General features: G+C 41.8%; 1 protein-coding gene across 3 annotated transcripts in view; it reads left to right on the forward strand.

The window, feature by feature from the left end:
* cacna1bb (calcium channel, voltage-dependent, N type, alpha 1B subunit, b) overlaps window positions 1-25,976 on the forward strand; it is a 126,358-nt gene that overhangs the window by 60,961 nt on the left and 39,421 nt on the right. For 2 of the 3 annotated variants that reach the window (XM_063889414.1, XM_063889415.1), the window contains exons 7-24: window positions 372-487; window positions 604-693; window positions 2,867-2,956; window positions 4,580-4,801; window positions 4,891-5,003; window positions 5,086-5,198; window positions 6,175-6,306; window positions 13,170-13,242; window positions 13,562-13,679; window positions 14,100-14,167; window positions 14,339-14,445; window positions 16,229-16,291; window positions 18,760-19,491; window positions 20,783-20,988; window positions 21,874-22,003; window positions 23,557-23,686; window positions 24,357-24,416; window positions 24,786-24,892. In XM_063889414.1, the coding sequence (XP_063745484.1) occupies window positions 372-487; window positions 604-693; window positions 2,867-2,956; window positions 4,580-4,801; window positions 4,891-5,003; window positions 5,086-5,198; window positions 6,175-6,306; window positions 13,170-13,242; window positions 13,562-13,679; window positions 14,100-14,167; window positions 14,339-14,445; window positions 16,229-16,291; window positions 18,760-19,491; window positions 20,783-20,988; window positions 21,874-22,003; window positions 23,557-23,686; window positions 24,357-24,416; window positions 24,786-24,892 (2,670 nt within the window). The remainder of the gene's footprint in view (window positions 1-371; window positions 488-603; window positions 694-2,866; window positions 2,957-4,579; window positions 4,802-4,890; window positions 5,004-5,085; window positions 5,199-6,174; window positions 6,307-13,169; window positions 13,243-13,561; window positions 13,680-14,099; window positions 14,168-14,338; window positions 14,446-16,228; window positions 16,292-18,759; window positions 19,492-20,782; window positions 20,989-21,873; window positions 22,004-23,556; window positions 23,687-24,356; window positions 24,417-24,785; window positions 24,893-25,976) is intronic. The other variant, XM_063889416.1, reaches the window with a different exon arrangement.

The raw sequence follows: 25,976 nt of genomic DNA on the forward strand, positions 1-25,976 counted from the left end.
TATGCTGTCTTTAAGAACGACATGTGATGCCTCTCTGATCTGTCATATCACATCATCACACTTCACTGCTCTTCCTCTGCCCTCTCACATTCCATAAGTTACATAAACATCTACTCGCTCCAGCTCCGCCAACGGCCTTTTCCTGCCTCTTTCTTGCCTCTTTCTTGCCTTTAACAGCTGCCCTGCTGTCGCCTGAGCCGCACAGTTAATATTCCTTCAGATGAACTCTTTAACCTCTACTTCCTTCATACCAATAAAACTCATTTGTTGGTTTTGTAATTCACAAGATCCTGTTTGCGAACAAATGCATGCAGATTGTCCATCTATTCAGTTTTTTTTTAGCTGTTCTTCCTGTGTGTATTCTTCAACAGAGAATTTGCCAAAGAGAGAGAGCGCGTGGAGAAGAGGCAAGAGTTCCTGAAGCTCCGGCGGCAGCAGCAGATCGAGCGGGAGCTCACCGGGTATTTGGAGTGGATCTGCAAAGCAGGTCAGACTCATCTCTGAAACAGCGGGAGAGCTGGCTCCTATGTGTTTGTTGTGTTAGAAAAACATGACAAATTGATAGAAAGTCCCTCTCTTTCTCCTTTCTCTCCTTCGCTGCAGAGGAGGTGTTGCTGGAGGAGGAGGATGAGATAGCAGAGGAGAAGTCCCCGCTGGACGGTGCGTGGTACAAGAGGAAACAAAACCTTCCAGGTATAAAGGAGGCTGAGTAACTGCTGCCTGCTTTATCATGATACATCACTACTTCTCTAGCCCATAGTAGATGTATTAGAGAAACGTTTTGCTTTCATAAGTCACCCGTAAAGAACGTGATCGGTTTCCCTTTTTGTGAAGTGGACTTTTAATTCTAATTCAGTCAGCATGTCGTTGTGTCCTTTGGGCAAGACACTTCACCCCAGATTGCTCCTGTGGTGATTGCCCACAGTATTGAGTGTATGTAAGTGGCTTTGTGACATTTAATGCAATGTAATAGCGAGGCCTCTTGTGGCTTAAATGACTATGACAACAACAAACATTTTTTTTTAGCACACTGGCCTTCCCATCTATCATCTACAATTATAAAACACTATTCCGTTTGTTTTCAGCCTTTTCTTATAATACTTAATATAAAACCACGTGTAAGGCGGTCCCTCCTACCCCTAATGCACAACGGTGTAATTGTGCCGTCTGCAGCCACGCCAGCCAACCGTTAATCATATAATCAGCACTTATGTACATCATTATTTAACTGGTTGCCATGGTTTCCACTCTGTACTCTTGTTGCCTTCCTTTGGAAGAAGAGCATGCTGTTATTCAATTACCTCCCTCTCCCTCTGCCTCCTTGCCTCCCGCCAATGATGTCAGTCCATCAGGCCTGGTGTGAAGGCAAGGGTTAATTAGTGGGATTTACAGCTTTAGTCTGATTGGATTTGTTAAAGTAAATTCCCTATGCCACGCTCCCCAACACACACACACACACACACACACACACACACACACACACACACACACACACACACACACACACACACACACACACACACACACACACACACAGCTACACACACAGGCACACACTCACATTCTGAGTCCAGTAAAGTGACAGCCCCCAGCTGCCTTATTTTCTCAGTTAGTTACATATCAGGGATTAAAAACGTGCTTTAGGAAAACCACTAAAGTATGGAGTATAGAAAGTATGGAGATGGCCTTCATCAAATGACTGAAAGGTATGAATATTGGAGCAAAGTGCCAATCACAGCTGCCTGGCTCAGTACAGGTGAATTAAAAAGATTATGCAATCATTTAACTGGTGCTTAGAGATAAGAAATTGAGCAAATCGTCCTTTAGGTTTGTCGAGTTTTACTTTAGGACGTTCATTTTTGTCATTTATTCCCCAAATTTCACTGAAAATTACATAATTTCTACTTAAATAAGTCGTAAACATGATGGGAAAATGGAAAAACAGAACCAAATCCAGGTCCCTTCAAAGGTTTTTAATCCCAAACACTGTTTTAATTGTATTTAGGAAACACTTTAAAAACACTGGTCATGAAAGTAGTTGTCTTCGTTAATTCTTAAAGATTCATGAAGGATATTATTTTGATATTTACATGTCTTTTTTATCATAAAGAAGGTCTATAAGGATATCAAAACGCTAAACAGACCATATTCAGAGACTGTGCCTTTTTAAAAGAGCTGTCGGGCTGCCCTAAGGTTGGGATGTCACAAAGGTAAAAAGTCCAATCAAGTAAGTTTTAATTGGAAGCAGATGGGATTATCTCTCTGCGCTGGCAGACTCCTTCACTTTTTTGTGCCACTCAATTACAAACTGAAAGGATTCCATAAAAAAATATATATCTCAGATCGTTTTTCCTACTGGTTCTTCCTCCCAGCAGCTTTTTTTTTTTAGCAGGGTTGGTGGGTTGTAGATCTTGATCCTGAGCCCACCGCTCCACTGACGATCGCTCTCATGTTGGGCTGGCAGTTTCTCATTCCAAGGCTGGCAGAAAATCTCCCAATGAAAAACATGATTGATGTCTGCTATTCATAGGTTCCAATTAGCTCACCCCTCTAATTTGCCACACACACACACACACACACACACACACACACACACACACACACACACACACACACACACACACACACACACACACACACACACACACACACACACACTCACACACTCACATATATCCTGGAAAATTCTGGCTTTTTATTTTATATTGATGTCTTGTAATCATTTTTACGCCTTATTTATTGTACTGTGTTTCTGTATGCACCATTATACACGAAATATTCCTTCTGTGTTTAATTGTACTCGGAAACCTGATGCTGATATCATATTTTGAGACTCATATCTGATCATTTTGCCCTTTCCTCACAGTCCTGAAACGTGGCAAAGTTAAGAAAGGTAAAAACGACCTGATAGGAGCCGAGGACGGGGAGGATCCTTTCGCCGACATCTCCTCCGTCCGTAAGTCTTCTTATCCGCCGTCACCTGCAGCCCACCTCCCACCTTCACATGCTGTCTGTTCTCAAAGATGACCTTCAATATAAAAGCCGCCATAAAAGCCTGTCTTTACTCCGACTCACTGCTCTCCATTTATCAGATGTATTGTCCCTTAAAAAAGTGAGATTTCTCTCGAAAAAATGAACGTTACAGAAGCAGCTCCGCTAAAGCTGTTCCTCCTGCAGCAGAGGCAAACCACCTTGAGGGAAAAGAAGTATAATTAACTTTTCTAATTAGACTGTTACATCCAAATGGCAAGAGAATCACCTGCAGCATATTAGAATTAGACTTTTTTTTAAATTAATGGATAAAGACAACATGTAATTGCCTGTCTGTGGGTTGGAAATGAGCAGAAGCACGTTAATTGAAACCATTTGGTTGCCTTCAATACTTTTCCCCTATCTCATCATAAGATTGTTTTCCATTTTAAATTAAGTGCCGAGGGAATAGAGGCACCGCGCGGTCAAATTTGGTCTCCTGTCTTTTCGCACACGATGCCTGCAGTCCTTCTCCACGGTACAAATATAATAGGTGCATATTTTTTAACGAGGTAAGTAAAATGGAAGTGTTCAGGTGATTTTACGCTTTGCTTTTGGTCCCTTTGGAGAGGTGTTGTTGCTTTTACAAGTTGGAGTTTTGGCCACAAACATCTTTCAGTGCTTGTTAGCAGGTGTGAAGGAGAATGGATCTCTACTCAACAAATCACCGTCTTGTTATGCTTCTGTCTTTGAACCATCTGCTATGATTTCCCACAGTGTAATTGCAGTTGTTGCGCAAACTGTGCACACAACAGGTGAAAAGTTGTTCTTTTCATAGTCAGTTTTTGTGTGATAGATTTAACATGTCATCTATATTTAGAGAGAAAGTAAATATGTGCATTAAATCAAGTATATACTTAAGTATATACAATGTTCACATACTTGTACTTGACTTTAGTATTACTTTCTAGTTGTGCGCTAACGTGGCCGACTGTGGCTGCTCCCAATGCATGAACAACTGTGTGTGAATGTTAGCTTTCTTGAGCGATGTAAATCTCTTTGAGAGATGAACTCCATATGAACTCCACTTTATTTGATAATTCCAAATTCAAAAATGCTTGAACGTTGTGATTTGATGCAGATTTGATCTACACCCTACCCAGTAAAGCTGGCTGCACAGTGACACACTTCTACATCACAATCATTTGTATTTCATTGAATTATACATCATATAATGTTGTCAATGAGCCATTCTGCATTTCTTCTACGTCTGATGTAAAATAAATAGTTGTCTATAGTTTATTTCATCTAGTTTTTGAGCGACTAACGACCCATAAAAGAAACAAACCTTTAAAGCACTTTTAATAGAAAACCTTACCTCAGTGGTTTGGAGCTGAAAAAACATGCAACCATTTTTGACTATTTCCAGTATTGTGAAAACTGTCTGTAATTAAATGGAAAGGCTACGCAACACGCTTAAGATGTGTTGGCTGATGCTGCTAATTACAGTAACGGGAAGAAGGAAAACACACACACGGTGATTCACTCTGAAGCTGTGAAACAGTGACACATATTTACCTACACATTTCTTCTCTCATCACCGCTCCAGCTCCGCCTGGCTCACCGTTCGGTCGGGCCAGCGTGAAGAGCAGCGGTAAGATGGACAGCTCCTCGTACTTCCGGCGCAAAGAGAAGAGGACCCGCTTCTTCATCCGGCGCATGGTGAAGGCTCAGAGCTTCTACTGGATCGTCCTGTGCCTGGTGGGCCTCAACACTCTGTGCGTGGCCATCGTCCACTACGACCAGCCCGAGTGGCTCACGAGGGCCCTCTGTAAGTCACACAAGCAAATACACACCTATACATCTAAACATATCGATGCTCAGGCTATGAACTGCTCTCTCTGTCCATCTTGGATCCAGACACAGCAGAGTTTGTGTTCCTGGGTTTGTTCCTGACCGAGATGTCCTTGAAGATGTACGGCCTCGGAGTGAGGAATTATTTTCACTCCTCCTTTAACTGCTTTGATTTTGGGGTAAGTTACTGAGACTCAAGAGTATATATTTAACATAAAAGCAGTACGTGAAAAAAACGCTATCCTCTGCTCTCTTGTCCAGGTGATTGTGGGAAGTATTTTCGAGGTGATCTGGGACATGATTAAACCCGGAGCATCGTTTGGTATCAGCGTGTTGAGAGCGCTGCGACTGCTCAGGATATTCAAAGTCACCAAGTGAGTTCAATTCAAAACTTCCCACAGTTGTTTCCTTACTCTTCCGTTAGAAAACATGCATCCATACATTTCCCCAAATCCTCTGTTTTGATTATATTACCCAAAGCATTTTCTCTATTTTGCACCTTATTCTGTTTATCAGAATCACAACATGGAAGCATTACACGTCTGTTTGCATTCAGAAGTGCACAGCAAGATGGGATGGGTGATACTTTTTCTATAATGCAACTTGAGCCTGTATAAAAAACAGCGCTGGCCAATAGAAAGAATGCAGGTCAATGGCATTTCCGCATTGGCTTCACTTAACAGACCCCTTTGAATGCAACACAGTGTAATCTTTCATTAGACCCTCATTGCTCCACATTTTCTTCTTCCAAAGCTCACACCTCCTTTTTATATTTGCTGTGATCTCCCTGATGACAACATAAGGGTTTTTCAGACTTTGAAAAATATTATCCAGAGTAAAAGAACACTTTGATATGACAGATATCACAGATCATATTTGCTCCGAAATGTGTAAAACCAGTGCAGTTAAAGTAAGAAAAAACTCGGGTTCTTGCGGTTATTTCACAAGACATGGTCCCGGATGAACTGTCCATCTAAAATGCATTGTAATTGGCTAAGAGCTTTTGTTTGGATACTTCTTTTAAAGCACTGCATTTTGGAGATGCACATTTTTTTTTCTGCAGGAGCTGTGCTTTTTCTCAAGGCTTAAGTGTCAATTTTTTTGAACCGACAATCCTGTTAGAGTTCAATGGCAATCCTTTTATTTCATTAGATTAGCTGTAATCCTGTGATTCACTGGAACTGGCAGCTGCGCACTCTGACGCATTGATTTGTTTTATGCCACCTACATTTCATATGGCCATTTGTTCTTCTCAAACCTCCTCTGTGTTTCTGTCTTTGTCCGTGTGTTCTCTCCAAAGAAAAATATGTGATTTATCCGTGTCTCTGCGTGTTTGCCGCTTCCTCTCAGATACTGGAACTCGCTGAGGAACCTCGTGGTCTCCCTCCTCAATTCCATGAAGTCTATTATCAGCTTGCTCTTCCTCCTCTTCCTCTTCATCGTGGTCTTTGCTCTGCTCGGCATGCAGCTCTTCGGAGGACAGTGAGTGTTCTTTCTTTCCCGTCTTGCTTTCTGATCTGTGTTTGCATCCAACACACACACACACACACACACACACACACACACACACACACACACACACACACACACACACACACACACACACACACACACACACATACCTTCTCCTTTATCCATCTCTTCACCTGACCCTGCTGCTCCGTGTGTGATCCGTGGCCCGGCGTGGCGGCGGTGACAGACGTGTTGACGCAGCAGGAAGCTGGCAGAGCAGTAGCAGCCGCTGTGGCCCTTTGATGTGGCTCTCAGCAGGAGCCCCGTGTCTTGTAATGGCAGGAACACCTCATGATTCTAGGCTGGCTGCAGTTAATCAAACGCCTGGCACCCAACCCTGTCTGACTCAACTTACATAAAAGCAACACTTTACTTCCTGTCTCTTCACAACAACAGCCTCTATTTATCCTCGTGTTTGGCTCACAAGGAGAATAATGCTTAACTTTATACCTAAAAGCCCCAAAAGGATAGTTTAGTCTTATTACGACTTATTATCTTCTCAGTTTTACAACATTATAAACAAAAGGGAAATTGCAAAGGAACACAGCAAAAATGAAGTCCAATGGGACATGAGGCACAAGCAGGTGTTGTAAACAGCTTATCTAGATTACCTCCATCACTTTATTTGGATATAAAACTGCAAGGGAGACACAGCTGAGACAATGTTAGTGGTCTCTTAGTGCACAGTGAGACTGTGTGCACAGCTACAATAAATACCAGGATGTTGATCCACAAAGAAGTGATGGATTCTTACAGATGGTCGTTCTGGTTTTCAGCTTACACGTTACCTTTGTTTTCTCTTACAAATCAGTTTGACTAGCTTGTTGGTTTGTGTACATGGTTTGAGTACAACCTTGTCCTATCATATGACAGCATGTCAACTCATCAGAAAATCTGCTCTAAACCTCTTTGACAACAAGCTTTTTACTAATTAAAATCTTAATCAGGAACTTACAGGAGTCCGATCAAACAAAGAATGGTCAAAACTGATGCAGCACCGACCGACTTTTAATCCCCACTAAAGTACAAAACAGTTAATCCTACACTTCCCATGATGCTACTTGAAATGAATTCTAGTATTGTTTTGATTTACATATATTCCTAAGCTTTTCTAATTGAGGTTTGTCTGCCAGTGGTTTGTTGGGCTTAGATTCATGACTAGAAAACCCTCCATTTTGTAGAATTTAGCCATGGAAGATGAGCAGAAGTGCTTGCTTAAAGTACTGACAGATTTTTACACATGTAATGTGACATATGCATCTCATTTTGAACACTTTACATACTCTAGACTTAAAGAGGTTAGAAGCAATAAATAGATTAATTACAATAAGCTTGTATTAAAAAGTACAAGGTAGTGACTCTAGGGTTAATTTGCTTAATGATAGGCAGGTTCTCCTATAAAGAAAACCCTATTCCTAGCAGAGAACTACTTTTTCATACTAAATATCTTCTTTTCTAAGGTTACATTGAGCTGTCATAACACACTTAAGTAAAAAAAACACTTTACTTGCATTGCATTTGATATTGATGTTAATCTGGAGTAACTAAAATGAGGTTAGTGATTACATGTTTACAGGCATTTAGCGTTTGTAATGGAATACATTTTGAAAGTGACCCTCCCAACCCCCGTCTCCTGGGACTGACGGCCTTCACAAACACCACAACTGGATGTCTCTGAGGCAGCAGGCTGTTGTCATGGCGCCGAGCCTCACATCGGTCTGCGCCATCATTAGCATCGCATCAGTCTCTGGTGACGGACACGTGTGAGATGAGACTGACGTCCACATGGTGCTTCCAGCCAGCCGAGCGCATTTTCACCTTAAAGTCTAAAAATGAACAGAGTATGTCAATTAATTTCATTTTCTTTAGATATGAATCATAGGGACATTCAAAACAGGCACTATACTGTTCTTTGGCTCGCAGATGATGTCATTGTTTGTGTCGATACTGAAGAAATTCATTCTTTTCTTAGGCAGATGATTTCAATTGTTTGATTAAAAAAAGTCTCTCACCCCTAAATAAAATACAGACTGTATTTCTGGCTCAGAGATTATGTTCTTCCTCTCCAAACACCCAAAGTAATCTCCTGGTAAAATTGTGAGAATTGAAAGATAAACAGCTTGAGGCAGAGGAGCGTCTCCCCACTGAGACTCACAGGACATCACCGACTGTTTGGAGAAAATGTGTGATAAGCTGAAACGGTTAGGATTTACTGTAATAGAAAGAGGGATTTTTTTTTTCCTGTGGGCTGCTTTCTAGCTTTCAGTTTTTCATTTGTTGTTTGACTTCGTCATATTCAGGAGGAATGGCATTTATTTTATTTTAGTGGAGGCGTTCCTCTGTGTGCAGGCTTAGTATAACCCTTGGGTGGATGGCAACAATCACCTCAAAACTGTTTGCAGGACCAAAAACTATATGGAATAATTGGTTTTAATTTAAGGAAACTGTATGGTTTGACCACGTTATTGACAACATAATTAGTACAGAAGATCTGGGAACTCAACATCTGGAACTACTGTAGTATGTATACAGTGGTTTCAGCATACAGAGATGATCTGGGTTTTAAATCCAAACTGTACAGGGTCCTTCTATGTTAAGTTTAAGTATTACCAATAGAGGAATGGTAGAATTTAAAAGCAATGTAAGTACAAACACTCACTGTCATGGAGATCTAAACTGAACATGTTTTGGACAGCAGCAGTCAAGGAGAAGGCACATACTGTAGTTCCATGTTTTTGGGAATGCTCTGGGATATGTAGATTCAAATAGATTTTAGTTTCCATGTCTTGTACGTGGTTAGGATGCCACAACGGCTTACTGGCTTTTCTAAAGTTAACATATTTAGAACAATGTTTGCCCACATGAACGTCTTTACAAAATTGGCAGACTGGTTTATTAAGTGCGTGCCAGTTTTTGTTATTCGTTTAAATATTCAGTACAGGCAGGATAAAAGCACCAGTTGTAGATGCAACCTTGTCTCTGACTGAATTGTATTGACATGTTTGCTTTGCGCTCTAAGGTTACGTGCACTTTAAGATATGTTGACTGACCTGAATTGAAATAAAATATATAAACATATGACTACTTTATCTAAAAACATGGTTTCTAGTACCTATAGAATAAATACTGATAACAAAGTCACGTTGGTGGCTACCGACAGTAATGCTTCAAATCTAAAACTCATTTTTGCACCGTATTGATCTTAAAACACACAATCAATTTGATGTTTGCAGCCATTATAGGAATTACTTCATAATCATTCAAATGAGATCCAGGGAGGAGTGATAAGTGACGCCCTAATAAACAGTAAACAGTGAGCTGCTGTTTGTATTCAACACACGCCTCATATTGTAAAAGCCAGTTCTATTTCTTGACTTCTGCAGGATGTCATGCGTGATTCACGTCACAGCTCCATCGCTCAGCAGTTTGATGTTGTTTGTTTTTTGGTGAACCTGCTGCTGTTGCTGTAAGTATCAGATATTGGGAGGGATAGGGCACTTGCTGGTGGGGAGTTTGGCTTCACATGAATCTTGTTTTCAGCATTGATTTAATGAAGTCCCCGTGGATGATGTGCGGAAGCCAAGCAGCACGCTCCCAAACCCTATTATCAGAGTAAACAGAGGTCGGAGCACACAGGCGCAGCAGCAGCCCACCACCATCGACACTCCCCACACTCAGCCTGCTTATCCTCAAGGAAAGAGAGTGGGGGGGGGGGGGGGGAGAAAGGAGGAGAAAATGAAAATGGAGAAAGTGATGGAGGGATGAGCAATGGGTATTGAGAGGTCTCGTTGATGGATTATGCAGTAATGACACGGAGGAAGACAAAGATAGAGGGGGGACGCACGGAGGGAGAGACTACTGTATGGTGACATACCAAGGGAGGGAAGGCTTATTGAATTAGTTGCCCCTCCCCCTCTCATCTCTTTCTTCCCCCTTCTCCCTTATGCACGTATTAGGGCCACACCAATACATGCTTTGGATATGGGGTTTTCAATGGTTCATCACATGGTCAAGTGTTTATAAATACCTAAACATTATAGCCAAGAGTGATAGTTGAACATGTCATTGAACACCTATGAAAAAAATGCAATATATAAGGAGATCATTGTGAGCCAGGACAGGAGACAAAATGACTTTCATTACGTATCTTATATACTTCACCAGTGCAACGCAAGCAAGTAACATGATAGAGAAGATTTACCAACAAGTTATGATCTCTAAACTGCTTAAGCGAATAACCAAGCCACTACTTCCTCTTTCTCATGTTTTAAAGTTTGATTAGAAATTGGAGTTAAAGGTCATGTATTATACTGTATTTCAACAATATGTTATAGGTCTTAGATATATACAAAACATGTCTCTGAAGTGAACAATTCCAAACAGATCATGCATTGTAGCATGCCGTAAACCCCTCTTTCAGCCCTTTTCCAAATGCTGATTATGTCGCTGTAGCTTTAAATGCAAACGAGCTGCTGCTGGCCACGCCCCTTTGTGATGTGGTTCTGGTTCTCCGCCTCCCTCCCATGCAGCTTCACGGTAATGCAGCAGAGCGAAGCATTTCACAAAGTCCACTGGCAGAAACTCACTTGAATGCACTAACTTTCTACCTACATTTAACCATGATACTATATTATACTACGACGACTACAAACCAAAACCAGAGGGCTTTTAGTTTTTTACATTTATGATTCAGTTGTAAAATGTCTTCATTCAGACATACTGTCATCAAAATACATACAGTAAACAAACAAACACATATACCCAGATCTGCTCTATTGAACAGAAACCAGCTGTCATTGTGCTCTACTTCTTTTCCTCATTTTCACAGACCATTCTTCTTCCTCTCTGCTCTCTTCCAATACTTACATTTGTTTCTCTACTCTTGCTCCTCTGACTGCTTTACATGACCCTATCACATGATTTGAATCATAAGGTTCGTTCATCGAAGTGTGAACGACATTTGATTCATTCCCTTCAGCAAAAAAGTATGACATTTCAATGAAAAATGTAAACTTCTGAACCCATATCAAGGGCTTCTGGGGGTCAATATGCATATGATACGAAACACGTAGCTATACATTACTAGGATATGCATAAGCTCTTGCCTGAATTGTGTTGTGTAATATCAACTTTATTGTCTATTTCAATCTTTTCTTTATTAGAAACTGCTTTCATACACCTTGATATCAACAGGTATAAGACCTAACATTAAATCTTCATATTTAATATACCAATGACACTAGATTCAACTCACATTGTGCACATTTCTTTTATAGGGTGCACATACAATCCTCTATCTGTGTAACCTTGAGAAGTAATTACTGGCTGTAAAGGCTTGTATTTCTTTAGGTAATTCTTAGAAAGCAATCTAGAAATAATAAGTGTTCTGTGAATCCAAGTATTTCTATGCGTACAGGAGACTGACATGGGTTCATTTTAAAGTCTTAATGGCAAGATTGTGAAAAGCACATGTCGATAGAGAATACTTTGCCCTTGGTTTTATCTGCATTTAAACAAGTGTATGATTAATATTCTGGAGTAGGAGCCTCAAGGGAAGTAAAATTAGAAGCATAAATGATGACCTCATCAGCATAAAGATACACTTGTATGTACTTAAGTGGAATTAATTAGTATTATTACATAACAGTAATAGGCCAAGAAAAGACCCCTGTGGTACTCCATTACAGATGGCAACAGGGTTTGATTTAACATCAAATAGAAAAAGTTGTCGCTTTAAGGGAAACATGGACCCAATGAGTGAGGCATCGTCGTGTACCTTACATACACAGCTGAAGTTTCTATGGGTGCTGAAGCATTGAAACTCTAGAAGTAAAGGTTTGGTTATTTCAGGCTAGCTCCTGTGAGGGGGAAATCCAGGCAACTTTGAGTATCTGCTCTTGTCAACTGGTAGCATATCTTCTTCTGTGGTGGTGAAGTTGTCACAGGGGACAAGGAGAGACTTAGATACTCAGACCCTATAGCCAACGTTCTCAGTATTATGAACACATATCTTCTTTAAATTACCAAATCTTGGCATCAACTACATATGCTTGATACTTGATTGTTAATATTCCCTGTAGGTTTTTTGACGTGCTGCGTCGCAGTGTCTTAACTTTTTGCATGAGACACTCGTCACATCGTGCAGCCCTGAGCTGCTGAGGCAGTGTGTTCGGGACTTGAAAATTTGAGCTGTGGCCCCCTGAGGACTAGTGTTTCCTTCTGCTGCTGCTGCATGTTTCACTCCCTGTCCTTCTGTCTCATCCATTATCAATACAAAACAACTCGTTTCATCTATGAATACTCTAGTCACCTCCTCAAGCAGTAAAGGATTCTGCAGAACTTCTTTCCTATGCCTGGGTATCACTTCTTTTGAAGGACTGATTTGAGTTATAGACTTTTTTTGGAGCACATTTTGTCTGGTTTTCAAGTAACTGTTTGGTTTCAAATGTGAGGTTTGTGTACTTTACATATGTGACAGACCAGGGAAGGGAGATACTACTACAGCTGGGACTCATGTTGTGACTGTATTCCTCCTGTTTCACATCTTGCACTATTTGATTTCTATTCTGTTGTTTCTTTCCTTATTTGTATTGGTTTTATTGGTTTTATGTCCTATATGTGTTTCTTTTGCATTGTTCGTGGAGCCTGGGACTTTTTCATTTCCATATCTACACTCTACTGTGCACAATAAAGCTCTGAAGAAAGCAGAAACATGCGTTGGTGTTCAGAAAGTTCAGCAACAGGCTCCTAAAATGAATCCCAGTGGTGTCTCTTATATATATTTTTTATTTCCCTCCCTTTATATAACAATGTTCTTATTTTGATTCTTTCAGGTTTAACTTTGAAGACGAGACGCCAACAACCAACTTTGATACGTTTGCAGCAGCCATCCTCACTGTGTTCCAGGTATACAAACATGCTCACACACACACACACACACACACACACACACACACACACACACACACACACACACACACACGCTTATCAATGAGGTGCACTTAACATGGTCCGAATTAACGGGAGAACATTGGATTTATGGAAAAAGAAGGATTGTTATCAGGCATTTTAATTAGAGGGAATGGCTGGTCTGTGTACCTTCTGTCCCCTAATGAGCTCGTAGATTATCCTTCAATTAGTCTGCGCTCGTAACCCTTCACTTTGTAAAGTCATTTAATTGAGCTTTACAACCACGGCGTCGCTTTGAGTCTCTTGTCTTCCTCAGATTCTGACTGGTGAGGACTGGAACGCTGTGATGTACCACGGCATCGAATCACAAGGGGGCGTACGCCGGGGCATGTTCTCTTCCGTCTACTTCATCGTCCTCACGCTCTTTGGAAACTGTATCCTCTTTGACGAATTAAAACTCAAGTGTGGAAATCTATATTCTTACCTTAGATTTTTGTAACTGAGTTAGTATCATTAACTTGGTGGGAATGTTTAATGGTATTGGGAAATGTCTTAAAAGTTTAAAGCCCTACTAAATGCTCCTGTACAAACCATATACTGCAGGAACAGCAACGCAAACTGTTTTGGTTATCAGTCGTGGAGTGTAAACCCTCTTTCTTGGGAAAAGCATTAAAACAATCATTATATTGGACAGTAAGGACTGATACATGGACCCTCAATCGGAGATGTGGAAGAACCCTGCTTGTTGCCCAAATATCGGGCCAGCAGGCGGAGCGACGGATTTATCAAATAACAATTTTGAAGCCCTTTTCATTACATGATGCATGTACTTTCTCCTGAGTCCTGTTGTTCAGACACCCTACTGAATGTCTTCTTGGCCATCGCTGTCGATAACCTCGCAAATGCACAGGAGCTGACTAAGGTAGCCTCGGTCTTACTGTCTTAAGGCTATTAAGACGTATTGATATAAATGCGGTAGTTCTTCTTTCTACTTCACAGTGAAAGATGTCAAACAGGAACCTGAGTAAAGCCTAACAGGATATGAACAGGTCGTACATGGATGATTTAATGTCTTTGTTCTTATTGGCTAAAGGATGAGGAGCAGCAGGAGGAGGCAGCCAATAAGAAGCTGGCCCTGCAGAAAGCCATGGAGGTGAAGGAAGTCAGCCCCATATCAGCAGCCAACATCTCAATCGCTGCGTAAGTGTCCAAGAATCGCTCTCCTCTGACAGCAGCTGGAGATAAACGTCCCTTTGTGTTCCTGCACGTTGTCTTTCTGTATGTTCTTACACTCTGAAATGTGTGTGTGTTTGATGTTCTTCCTCCTCGTTTATTCCCACTAAGGGAGTGCTCCTGATATGTTGTCTACTTTCTTCAATATTTGCTTCAATCTCTACAGTACATGTTCGTTTGCACCAGCAGTTTTCTTCGGTCTACAGTTTTGTGTTTTCATCCAAAAACCTCTTTAGTGGCGAAATGTAATTAAAACAAAGCTAAATTATCAGAGAGAGCAAGATAAAAGTAAACTGAGAAGTTCCCATCTCCTATTATATGATAATGATATAGCCAGACACTGTCATTCAAAACCTTGGACCCGCCCCTCCACCTACCACATGTCTGTGATTGACAGGTATGAGGGGGGAGGTCAACTCAAATTATGTGCGCCTTCAAATTGCACCTATTTTTAGGACCTAGATGAACACTAAAATGAAGAGTCTGTCAGGAGGAAATAGCCGTCGAAACAGAGCTTTATCTGCGCTTTATAGCTGCAACTGTCTATAATGCTAGAGGCTAAAATATGTTGATGTTTAACACCCATCTGTTCGGCTAATGTGGGGGGAAGAAACCCTCATAATGCAGCAGATAGATTTTATTGCGAGGTAAATACTCGGAGCACTTTGTGTGATGTGCACATCCATCTATTCAGTTAATTAAGTGAAATCATCGATTCCCGCTACTTAATCGCTGTCCTCCCCAGTAAGAAACCGGCCATTAGACTGTACACGGTGATCAGGAGCCGGATGAGCTGCTCAGGAATTCAAACACAGCATCTGTTAAGTGGAGTTTTACACATTGCTATATTAAAAGAGGTCGTACAACTCAAACCACTTCCTATTAGGAGATTATATGTTACCCTGTGCCTGAAGCATAGATAGAAACTCATGATGGCCGTTTAATGGGCTGATAACATTCAAAATGGTTGTCTTTCTTTGGAGTTACACATTACTGAAGTCTGTTCAACACAAGACATGTCTAGGTAGGTTTAGGAAGAAGGACATAGTGTTAAACCTCTGTTGTAGACCCCGAAAAAACCTAAGTTGATAGAGTTGGCGGGCCCTGTACTTGGGCTAAGTCCGGCCTGCAGCGATGCCGGTTCGATTCCAGTCTGTGGCCACTTTGCATGTGCACACCCTCCATTTTCTCCTTTCATCCATCTCTCTTGAAATGGCTTTACTGGCCAGCTGTAAAACTACATAGAACAATGTCTATTGCCCCCCTAGCTCTGTAAATAAGTGCATTTCCAATCTTTCCCTTTCACTGTCATTACTGATGTGATCCTGTGCAGAGTATTTGAAGTTGTACACTGAACACGTTTGTAACTAAGCTCATACACAACTGCTTTAATTGTAAGTTAACTGTTAAATGTACATTATGTGCTGTCACAGGGTTTCATTACAAAACAACTACAGCCTTTTCCAAACAAAAAACCCTGTAAAGATGATCTCCATTTCTTTCTTAAAGATGATGTCAGAAACTCTCGCTTTGCTTGTGTTTGTAATGAAACTCCTGACATGTTTCCAGCTGTCATTATTGAAATATCTCTACTGACGAACACGCTTCTGTTGTTTGTGTTCTTGCCGTATTTGCACAGTTTAGTTGTTTACTGTAAGACGAGAGGGGCCAGGTGGACAGCCTGAGCGTCCACCTGTCCCCCTCGGATTTGTGTCTCATTTTTCTTTTGTTTTTTGTTCTGCATGTACAGTTTTGTAAAGCAAAATCGAGAAGCACTCTCTCGCAGGTCGTCCATCAACAGCATTCAGTCAGCGTGAGTTATCACTCTCTGTTACAATTTTCTCCTAGTCTCCTGCTCACCTCTCCTCTCCTTGTATCCTACTCCTCTTCTGTCCTCTCCTTTCTGGTGATCATCTGCTCTTCTCTCCATTTCAATCAATCCTACATCTTGAGACTAACCTCTCCTTGCCTCCTCTCCTCTCCTCTCCTCTCCTCTCCTCTCCTCTGGACCCTCATAAAACTAAAAATCTTCATTTCTGGTTAAATGAAATGTACTATAATCATACAAACCATCACAAGACGTCTCAGCGCGCAGAGAAACACGTTTGAAGCTCCGAGGCCAGTCGGGGTGTCACGTTAAGTGAAGTTGCTGATGCATAAACACACTCTGGCCTTAACCAACCATTGTGTACTTAGTTGATGGCTGCGGCTCCTCAGTTTGGCGCCTACAGTAATCCATCTTCCGCTCCGTCCTCTCTGGTGTGAATAATTTGAATATAAATGTTTCATTTCTCTAAGCGTTGCCGTCACCGAAGGCACTTTGACATTTCCAGTCTGTTTGTAATCGTGGACCCCGGGACAGCACTTTAAAAGACAATCTGAGCCGATGCTAAGATTGTGCTCTCCTGCCCGGCAGTCTGACGTCTCAATCGATCACCAGAGACGCTTATTCAACCAAAAAGGATTACTAGAATTCACCGTGATTTCTGTGACATTGCCTTTCTTGTGTGTTTGTCAGTGTGTGCATGTGCTTTAATATATCTCACCCACAAATCCCCCTGTCCCTACGCAGTGTCTCATCCCTCACTTTCCTTTCTGGGATCTTTAAACACTTCCTGTATGTCAGCATCTCACCTGTGTGTGGAAACCTGTCCTTTGTCCTATGTGTCTTCTGTCTGTCCTTTTAGGAGTTATTCTGTCTACTACTCTCCTGACCGACGAATCATGAGGTACAGGTGACCAAATGGAACGAACTAAACTAACCCATAAAGCCCCATTTTAATAAATCATACTGCGCAGACACAGTATGCAATGTCTTCATATAGCATGGAAGGAGACATGGACTCATCAAAGGATTTTTGATTAGCTTGTTTCAGGTCTTTAGAGACATATACATCCTGGATCTTTTCAACCAGGAATCAGCCCGTTAGAGACGATACATGCCAGGAATGACCTTTACTCACAGCATGTGGGTCATACCTGCCCCATTCAACATGTGAAACACTGATTCTCTTGCATTTTACTACACTAGGCATCATAAAACAGCCTGGTCTCCTAAAAATGACGTTCATTTTTTAACTGAATTCGTTTAGGGGAAACAAAGACATGAAGTAGCTTCAATATTTAGCGACACATCCTTCTTTTTCATTCTTCTCACAGCCTCAGATGGTTGGTTTCAGATTTGTTCTGACAGGTTTTCACTGATAATGGACATTTTGATATGCCCCGAAATGCCTGACACCGTCTATCACTGATCAAGGTATTATGATGGCCCTGTTAAAGCGTAGGTTCTTATTTATGCAAGACTAACGAGACACAACGCTGTAAGTGTTCCTCTTTTTCATACTGGCCGCAAAGAAGTCCTTAAAAAAGGGCTGCATAAATGTCATTTTAAAAGATGGGGACCAAAACAAAGTCAATTAAAAATAATTGAATGGGTACTTTCAGTATGTCGAGTACAGAATTCCCTCTGCCGTGGCTCAGCAAGGGAAGAGTAACTTTGGAAGATACCTACTTTGTTTGTTTAACTTCTGTTATATCTATCTTTCATGTCCTGCAAAATATGCTTTTTTCTTAAGTATGGAACAGGCTTTACGCTGTTGTATGCTTCTGGTTTAGTCGTTTAGACAAGTCCAAAGTAGCCCTTTGGTGAAAATACTTCCAATAAAGTTGGTAATTTGCAATTTCCTTTCCCAAAGTAGCAATTCATTTGGAGTAGAACTGAGATATTCAGATTTTTTATGACACCAAAAACTGAATTGACATTTGTGAATTTAATGGACGCCACACACATGTTAATTAGCAAAGCTGGAATCAATAAACACATTGTTAAACAAAATACCCTCATCAAGGTCAACCATGGATCGCTATAGATAGTACTGTATAAAAGGGTTAAAAGTTCATCCCAGTATTTTTAATTCACTTGTTCTGCCTGCATCAGAGACTTGTAGGAAGACTTCCATGAACAGGTCATGTCATGACCGCAGCATGTAACACCCCTCTGCAATGAGAACACTTTACTGTCTTATAAACTTTACTTATTTTGCTATGAAGGATGCTGTCTCCCTGAAGCATGGTAAGTGAAAGCTTCACCATGGTGAACATTTGTGCTGACGCATCCATAGACCCACTGGTGTCTGCTTCATTTCTTACTTTACTTCATCAGTAGTGTTATTTGTAGAAGATTTTGTGGCTGTGGATGAAACAGTGGATCGTGATGTTCACCCGTTGTAAAAAATAACTCCCATAATTCTGTTCTGTGGGTTTGATGCCTGTTTGCAGTAAGGAGCTGCAGCGCTCCGGAAAGTCCATGTCAGTGTGGGAGCAGAGGACCAACCAGCTGAGGAAACACAACATGAGGACGAGCAGCGAGGCTCTGTTCAACGAGCTCGACCCTGAGGAGCGCCTGCAGCTGTCCTCGGCCCTGCACCTGCACCCCGACATGAAGACCCACCTGGACCGGCCTCTCGTGGTGGAGGCCAAGAACGGTGACAAACTCTGCAGGTCGCCCGACGGAAGACGGGAAGATATGGGGGAATTCAGGCATGACGGGATGGGAGAAAACCACACCCACTCCAGGAGGCATCACCGGCACCGTGACAGGAACGGGGAGGGCAGGGAGGAAGGCGAAGGCCACGGAGGGAGGCACCACACCCACCACAGCCGGAGCAGAGACCACAACGGCGAAAGAGAGCGGAGAGGGGACAGCAGCCACAGCCGCGACGGAGGACAGGGACACCGGCACAATCACCAGGCCGGCTCCCCTGAGGAGGAGGCCAAAGACTTCAGAGGAGGAGAAGAGCGGGCGCACCGGCACCATCACTCCCATCGCTCACCTAAAGAGGAGAACGGGGTGATAGCCAACGGGGCACAGGGAGAGCACAGGGGGAAGGGGGGAGGAGGAGGGGATAGTAACGGAGAGAGGAGGGGACGCTGCTCTCGGATGGTCAGAGCGCAGTCTACTCTAGATGGAGACGACTTTAAGAGGAACAAGAATGGATTGAAAGGTCACAGGTGAGGCTGCAGACATTACACTCTATTTAAGTGTTCATTATTGGATATGAAAACAAAAACTGGACAGAGGCCATGCTGCATCCTGACCGTCCTCACATCAAACTATTCACAATTACTACAGAGACAGCAATCAGTCCAAAATCAAACGAGTCAGCATTTCTGCACTTCTTGGTTCCATTGCAGTCAATAGGTTTTTTCCCATGGGTGTTTTGTTAGAGGTCTATAATAAGGTATTTTGTAAACACATGTTTTGCACTACAACATAAGTGCCAGTAATGACCCAAGACCTAAATTCTAAAGCTTTTAGGTGTTTTATAAAATGTGTTTGCTAACACACTGACGCTGCCCCAGAACACCGGTTTCATTGATGTGTGTATCGTGACTCTGTAGTGGTTATGGCCCCTATATTTCATGGTCTTCTAGCATTTGAGATCATCTAATGACACAGTTATGAACACCAGGTGGATCAATTACTGCCTAGAGGAAAGGCTCTGTAGGGGTCTTTTGGTAAAGTGCCAGTGTAGGGTTGGCTTTTTACTTCAAGAGGTAGCAGTTTCCAAATATTATGCAATTGTTGTTTGTTTCTGAAGATTATCTTACTTAACGAAAACGTGGGCTTCTTTACAAAAACACGTCCTCCCTGCAGCACTGTTTTTGTATGGTTTTATACTTTTCAAATTCTACAAACTAACTTCTTTGCTGCTCTAACGATTTGCTTGCAACGGCAGAAGCACTAATGCGCTGTGTTTGTAAATGGTGAATTCATTATTTTAGAGTGTTTCATTACCATACAAAGTACAGCATTACACAGCCAGAATACAAACTGCAAAGCATTGCTTGCATCTCTTTGCATCTGTTGGCTGATCCTTAACTTTTCACCAAGTTTAGTTCCTGAATAAATTTAAAGTATGAAACCAGACGAACAGTTGCAGAGTCTTGCTTCATTTTGTATCCTCTTTGTTTTGAATATTTGTTCATGGGGTATAGGCACAAGAGCTGCATGTCATAACATCCAAACAGTCTCTTCAGCTATCTGTTTTGTGTCTGGCTCGGCTTAATTTATTCTCTAGTGGATCTTTGGACAGAAAACATATTCAGAAAAAAAAAGAAACAAAGATGCACTGCCATATGATATTGTGTTTGGTAGCATAGTCTAGCAGTATAGATTGTGGTCTCTTCCCAGGAGGACAGAGAAACTTTATCTAGGTCTAATTTGGCAGAAAGCTTTAAGAACCCTGAGAGCAGAGTGTAATGAAGCCTGTGATACATGGATACACATCTCTCTCCCCAGGGACAGGCAGCCGGATGCCGAGGACGACGGCCTGGCCTCTAGTCCTCTGCAGCCGATGCGCAGTAACCTGAGTCTCGGAGAGAAGCAGGAGGACGCCGACAACCAGAAGAACTCCACCAGGGCCAGCCAGGCCGGCCTCAACAGCAACACCCTCGTCATCCCCGTCACCATCACCGCCCCGCCCGGAGAAACCACCATCATACCCAGTGAGTACACAAGGCCATCAACGGGAGAAAGGTTGCTGACAATAATTTGGGATGATACTTGCATCTGTTATGAGTTTAAAACATCTTATTATATTGTTTCCACCAGTCATCCATTTACAGCAGTGTCATTAGGGCTAATTAAGGCGAATTGAGCACATCGCCACAGCTTCAGATCTCAACAGGAAAAATTAATGAGTCAAAGTCACATACAACAGGAGTCATAGCCGGAGGTGCCCAAATAAGAACAATGTAGAAGAAGGCATCATTTATAAACCCTGCAAGTGGAGTATTTATTTAGATTTGCAATGCAATACTAACTGTTTGCTAAGACTAACAGTTGAAAGCCAACTTTGGCAATGAACAGCCTCTCAACGCTAATACTAGCACACATACATGATCAGAGACAATGCTAACATGCTAATGCTTAATAATTATAATGGTTACCATGTTAACCATCTTAGACTAGCGCCTATTTGCTAATTAACTCTATCAAAAGGTAGAAATTATGCTGATGGGTATGCAATTAATGTCTGGTAACTCCAGTTTCTAATTGTATGAAAAAGAAAAAGGAGGATAATTTTTTTCCCGCTTTTACCAGATGCTACAAGTTGAACAATGCTATATGTTTTAATGGGGACTATGGACTAGCAGCTTCATGAGTAGAGTTAGTATATGATTTTTGTAAGCAGTTCTTATGATAAACCAATATTTTCAGGTCTTTCACGCCTCGTCTCATCTTGTTAAATTAAATATATTTCAATAAAAGCAGAAATATTATCCTAAAAAACTACACAGACCAAAAGCCTGCATTTTGTCTCCATATTTCTCTTTTGATAATGTTTGTTCTGCTCTGAGCTAATGAGCGTGTTTATTTTTCCACCCCAGTGAACAATATCGACTGCGACAACTTCTTATTCAACGACGAGAAGAAAGACCTGGAGGATGAGGAGGCGGCTAATGGGCCTCGGCAGATCCTTCCCTACAGCTCCATGTTCATCTTTGGGCAAACCAACCCGTAAGTTGTAGCTGCAAGTGACTGAGAGCAGTGATGTGGAATACAAACGTGGGTTAAATTAAGGATAGAAAGTTCATAAAGCCCACTAATTATAAAGATGCTACCACGGAGAGTGGGAGAAATGTGTAAGCAGCACCTAGCGTAATCCCCTCACTTTGTTAAAGCAGTCCTTAAAACGAATAGAAAAATATTATACATACACAACATCTTTTCAATGGGAACATATCAGACTCACTTTCCTTACTTTAAAACGGCCTCCATATCTGGATTTGAACATACCACTTGTTTATGAGTAGGAGTCTGGAGCGTTGCCACTGGGCAGCAGGCGGCGTGGGTACTCGGTGGACTGACCCCCCTAGCTACTAAAAGTTGTTATCAGGATGTTGAATCTCTTCTCTCTCTGGTAGTGGGGGAACACAGCCGGTGCAGCAGATTGAGCATCGACAGAGAGATCAAGTTGAGCTTAACTCTAAATGCAGCACGGCTCAGGAATTAAAATCCTGGCTTGACTCTTCTATTTTCTGAGATGGGTGCTGTGGCACTCATGAGACTGCAGCTGACCAACTGTGTGTCGAAGTTTTCCCTAAAAAAAACAAGAGGCTCTTCTCTCGGTACTGAATCTGTCTGAAGGCGTGTTCAGACCTGCATTACTTGTTTGAATTATTTTGCAGCTCATGGATATTCACCCTTAACAGCTAATTGAAGTGTAGCTAACGCCTAATGCTAACTTGGTTTGCAGTCAATTACAACCTGGGATCAATTAATAAATATTGTCCCGTCCTTCTTCCTTGTTCTGTAACATGCTGAAGCTGAACTGTAAAGCTGCAGCAACAATGAGTTTGAATTTGTTTGTTTGTTTGTTGCGCTCCTGTTGTGTGATGCAGTTTAATGTTGGTTTTATCGTATCACATTGTCAGGTCTCTAGGTGCAAATCTAGTTCCTACGTAGCCAGACAATCTGGCAGTCCACAAGATTAACTGCCTCTGTAAGAACTTTTCCCAGATTCTGAAACTTGGGGCATGTTCCTCGAAGGAACCGTCATCCTTCGAGCAGTGTTTGCTGTGTTTCTCCTTTGGGCTGAAGATTAAGTTCTGTTGGCTTAGAAAACGACCTCCAGCACACACTGGGGTGGTTTGTAGCTGAGAGTAAATCAGTTGGGAAGGGCGCCAGCTCCTCAAGTCTGAGGCCATGGCACTTTACTCAAAAATGAAGTGTTTGTGCCCCAAGGGAATTAGTGTCTCAGGATCTGAGGAGCTGAGGCAGAAGATGAATCCCTTGATTTAATACTCCCTTCACATTCCAAACCAACATACCACCATGGAGTCATGATGGGGATTAGACAAATTAAATGCCAGATTCATTTCCACCTAAACATTGTTTTGACAAGGAGGAGTATGCGTGTGCTTTTTGACCTTTTATAGACGGACGTTACCTATGGAGCTGTCACTTCTCTGTATGTACTCTAACATTTGTGTGTGTGTGTGTGTGTGTGTGTGTGTGTGTGTGTGTCTGTGTGTGTGTGTGTGTGTGTGTGTGTGTGTGTTGTCTTGCAGGGTGCGGCGGCTGTGTCACTACGTGGTAAACCTACGATACTTTGAAATGTGCATCCTGATGGTCATCACAATGAGCAGCATCGCTCTGGCAGCCGAGGATCCGGTGCAAGCGAATGCACCGCGCAACAACGTGAGTCACACTGACATCTGGAACTCATAAATACACATCTGGAAGGACACGGCATCATCACAGAGACCAATGCTTGCCTTAAATGTGCTCGCATCCCCGCGGATTCACACACTGACTGGCTGATTCAGTCAGAATGATTCAGGGTTTGACAGGTTTGCCCAAGAAGCATTTTTAGATAATTCTTGGTCAATTGTTGTCACTGATTTGGCACTCATCCAGTTTGGCACAGTCTTTGAACACTGTTTACATCCGTGCACAACACATGAGCCCACGTTGGGAACAAGGGGATAAAACATGCACACAGACTTGAGCTTTTGCATTCTGACAGACAAGCACAACTAATTCTTATTCAAGTCAGGGGCGCAGAAGGAATGCGAGGTGATGCTGTATGTTTGTTTGTGTGGGTGTGGGTGTGGGTGTTCAAGCAATCTGTGTTAGTGCAGGGGAGTGCAGAGCTGACAGACCTTGAGACCTCTGACAGGGCAGAGGAACATGCTGTGCATAACTGGTCCACACACACACACACACACACACACACAAACACACACACACACACACACACACACACACACACAGACACACACTTCAAAAGAATCTTGATCTGAAAAACATCTGTCACTGGATCTGACGAGTCATCTCACAGGATGTTTTCTTGACCTCTGTTCTGCAGGTTCTAAAGTATCTGGATTATGTCTTTACGGGGGTCTTCACTTTTGAGATGGTGATAAAGGTGAGTACGCACCTGATGTTCAGGTTACTTAACCACGGTTCCCTCAGCATTCAAAGACTATGTTTATGAGGGGGTCATGTTGAGATCGTAGTCATTTCAAACCATTTTTAGCTTGCTTTCATCAAGATGTCCTTCAAACTGCAAATCACCAAATGGAAGTTTACTGGCGTTGCTAATTGGGTCTGTGGTTTACATTTTTCAGCTGTGATAACCCTGTCCTACTTCCAACATGAAAATGTGCTCCGTCACTAAAAGAGCTAATGAGGAACAGGGTCAAAATAGCCATAAAAGAGGCATTAAAAGAACAAAAATGTCCATCAGCTTGAGGTTTTTTTCTAATTATCCTGTTCTTTTATACTGTGACACCAGATGATTGACTTGGGACTCCTCCTCCACCCTGGCGCTTATTTCCGTGACCTGTGGAACATTCTGGACTTCATCGTGGTTAGCGGAGCTCTTGTGGCCTTCGCCTGCTCGTAAGTCAACTTCTCCTTTATTCTAATCCCAGCAGAGCTCTGAATATAAAGTGTTTCAGGGATAGAAAAACAACCACACCACAGAAATATGAAGCCTTTAGTCAATGTTCGTAGCTGAAGTCAGCCTCTTTCCCTGGAGCAGGCTAGCCTAGCATGCCAATTCCCTGTGACTAGATGCCCCAGCGTGTTTGTTTCGTCTAAAAAAACAAATCCATTCAGATCTGGTTTAGTGGCGCCTTGGGAAATGTATCAATCACAACTATGTCACACTCATCTTTAATTATTACACAATTCTCCATGCTCCCTCCGTGCTCGTCAACAGCGCACAGTTTAGATGACAGCTTTATGTTTCAGGAGGCGAAAGAAGTCTCCAAGCTGACACCTAATTGCCACTCTTGCTGCTCCATACTCTGCAGAAGTTATTATTATTTGTTCTAATGATGGTACTTTTTCTCCACGGTTCATTTATCTGTTTAATGAGACTCCTTGGAAGTCAATATATGCTCATGTTTATGCTGCCATAGTCAGAAAGAACTTCAGCAGCATTTTATAATCGAATAGGCCACTTGTTGAACCTAACTCAGCTTCACATCTTTGCCTCGTCTCACACATATCCGAATAACATTCACATACTAACATGTTTACATTAGATGGACATGAATAAAAAAATGCCAGTACCTTTTTTTGGTTGAGCACTGGTTAAGTACATATTAGCATTGAGAAGTGACAAAAATAAAGGGTTATTTGCAGATCAAATGAAATATATGTAAATGTTTCCCTATTTTATTTTTTATTTTTCAAGAAAAATGAAATGAAGTTGTTATTTTTAAAGTTTTCAACATTCAAAAAATATGCATAGGTACCCTTTTATGATATTTCTATGACTAAATGTAGGAATAGTTTCTTGTAAATGTACCACATTATTCAGAGAATATCGAGGTTTCTTTTGCATACAATTTATGAAATGTATTCTCAGAATGCTACCAACCTTTCCTCGCTCTGTACCTGCAATGGCTCGAATGTGCTGTTGTATAAAGTGTCATTTTGCATGATGGGAAATAAACGTTATCCATAGCCACATAAT

The sequence above is a fragment of the Eleginops maclovinus genome, chromosome 8, assembly GCF_036324505.1.
Source record: "Eleginops maclovinus isolate JMC-PN-2008 ecotype Puerto Natales chromosome 8, JC_Emac_rtc_rv5, whole genome shotgun sequence".
Classification (NCBI taxonomy): domain Eukaryota; kingdom Metazoa; phylum Chordata; class Actinopteri; order Perciformes; family Eleginopidae; genus Eleginops; species Eleginops maclovinus.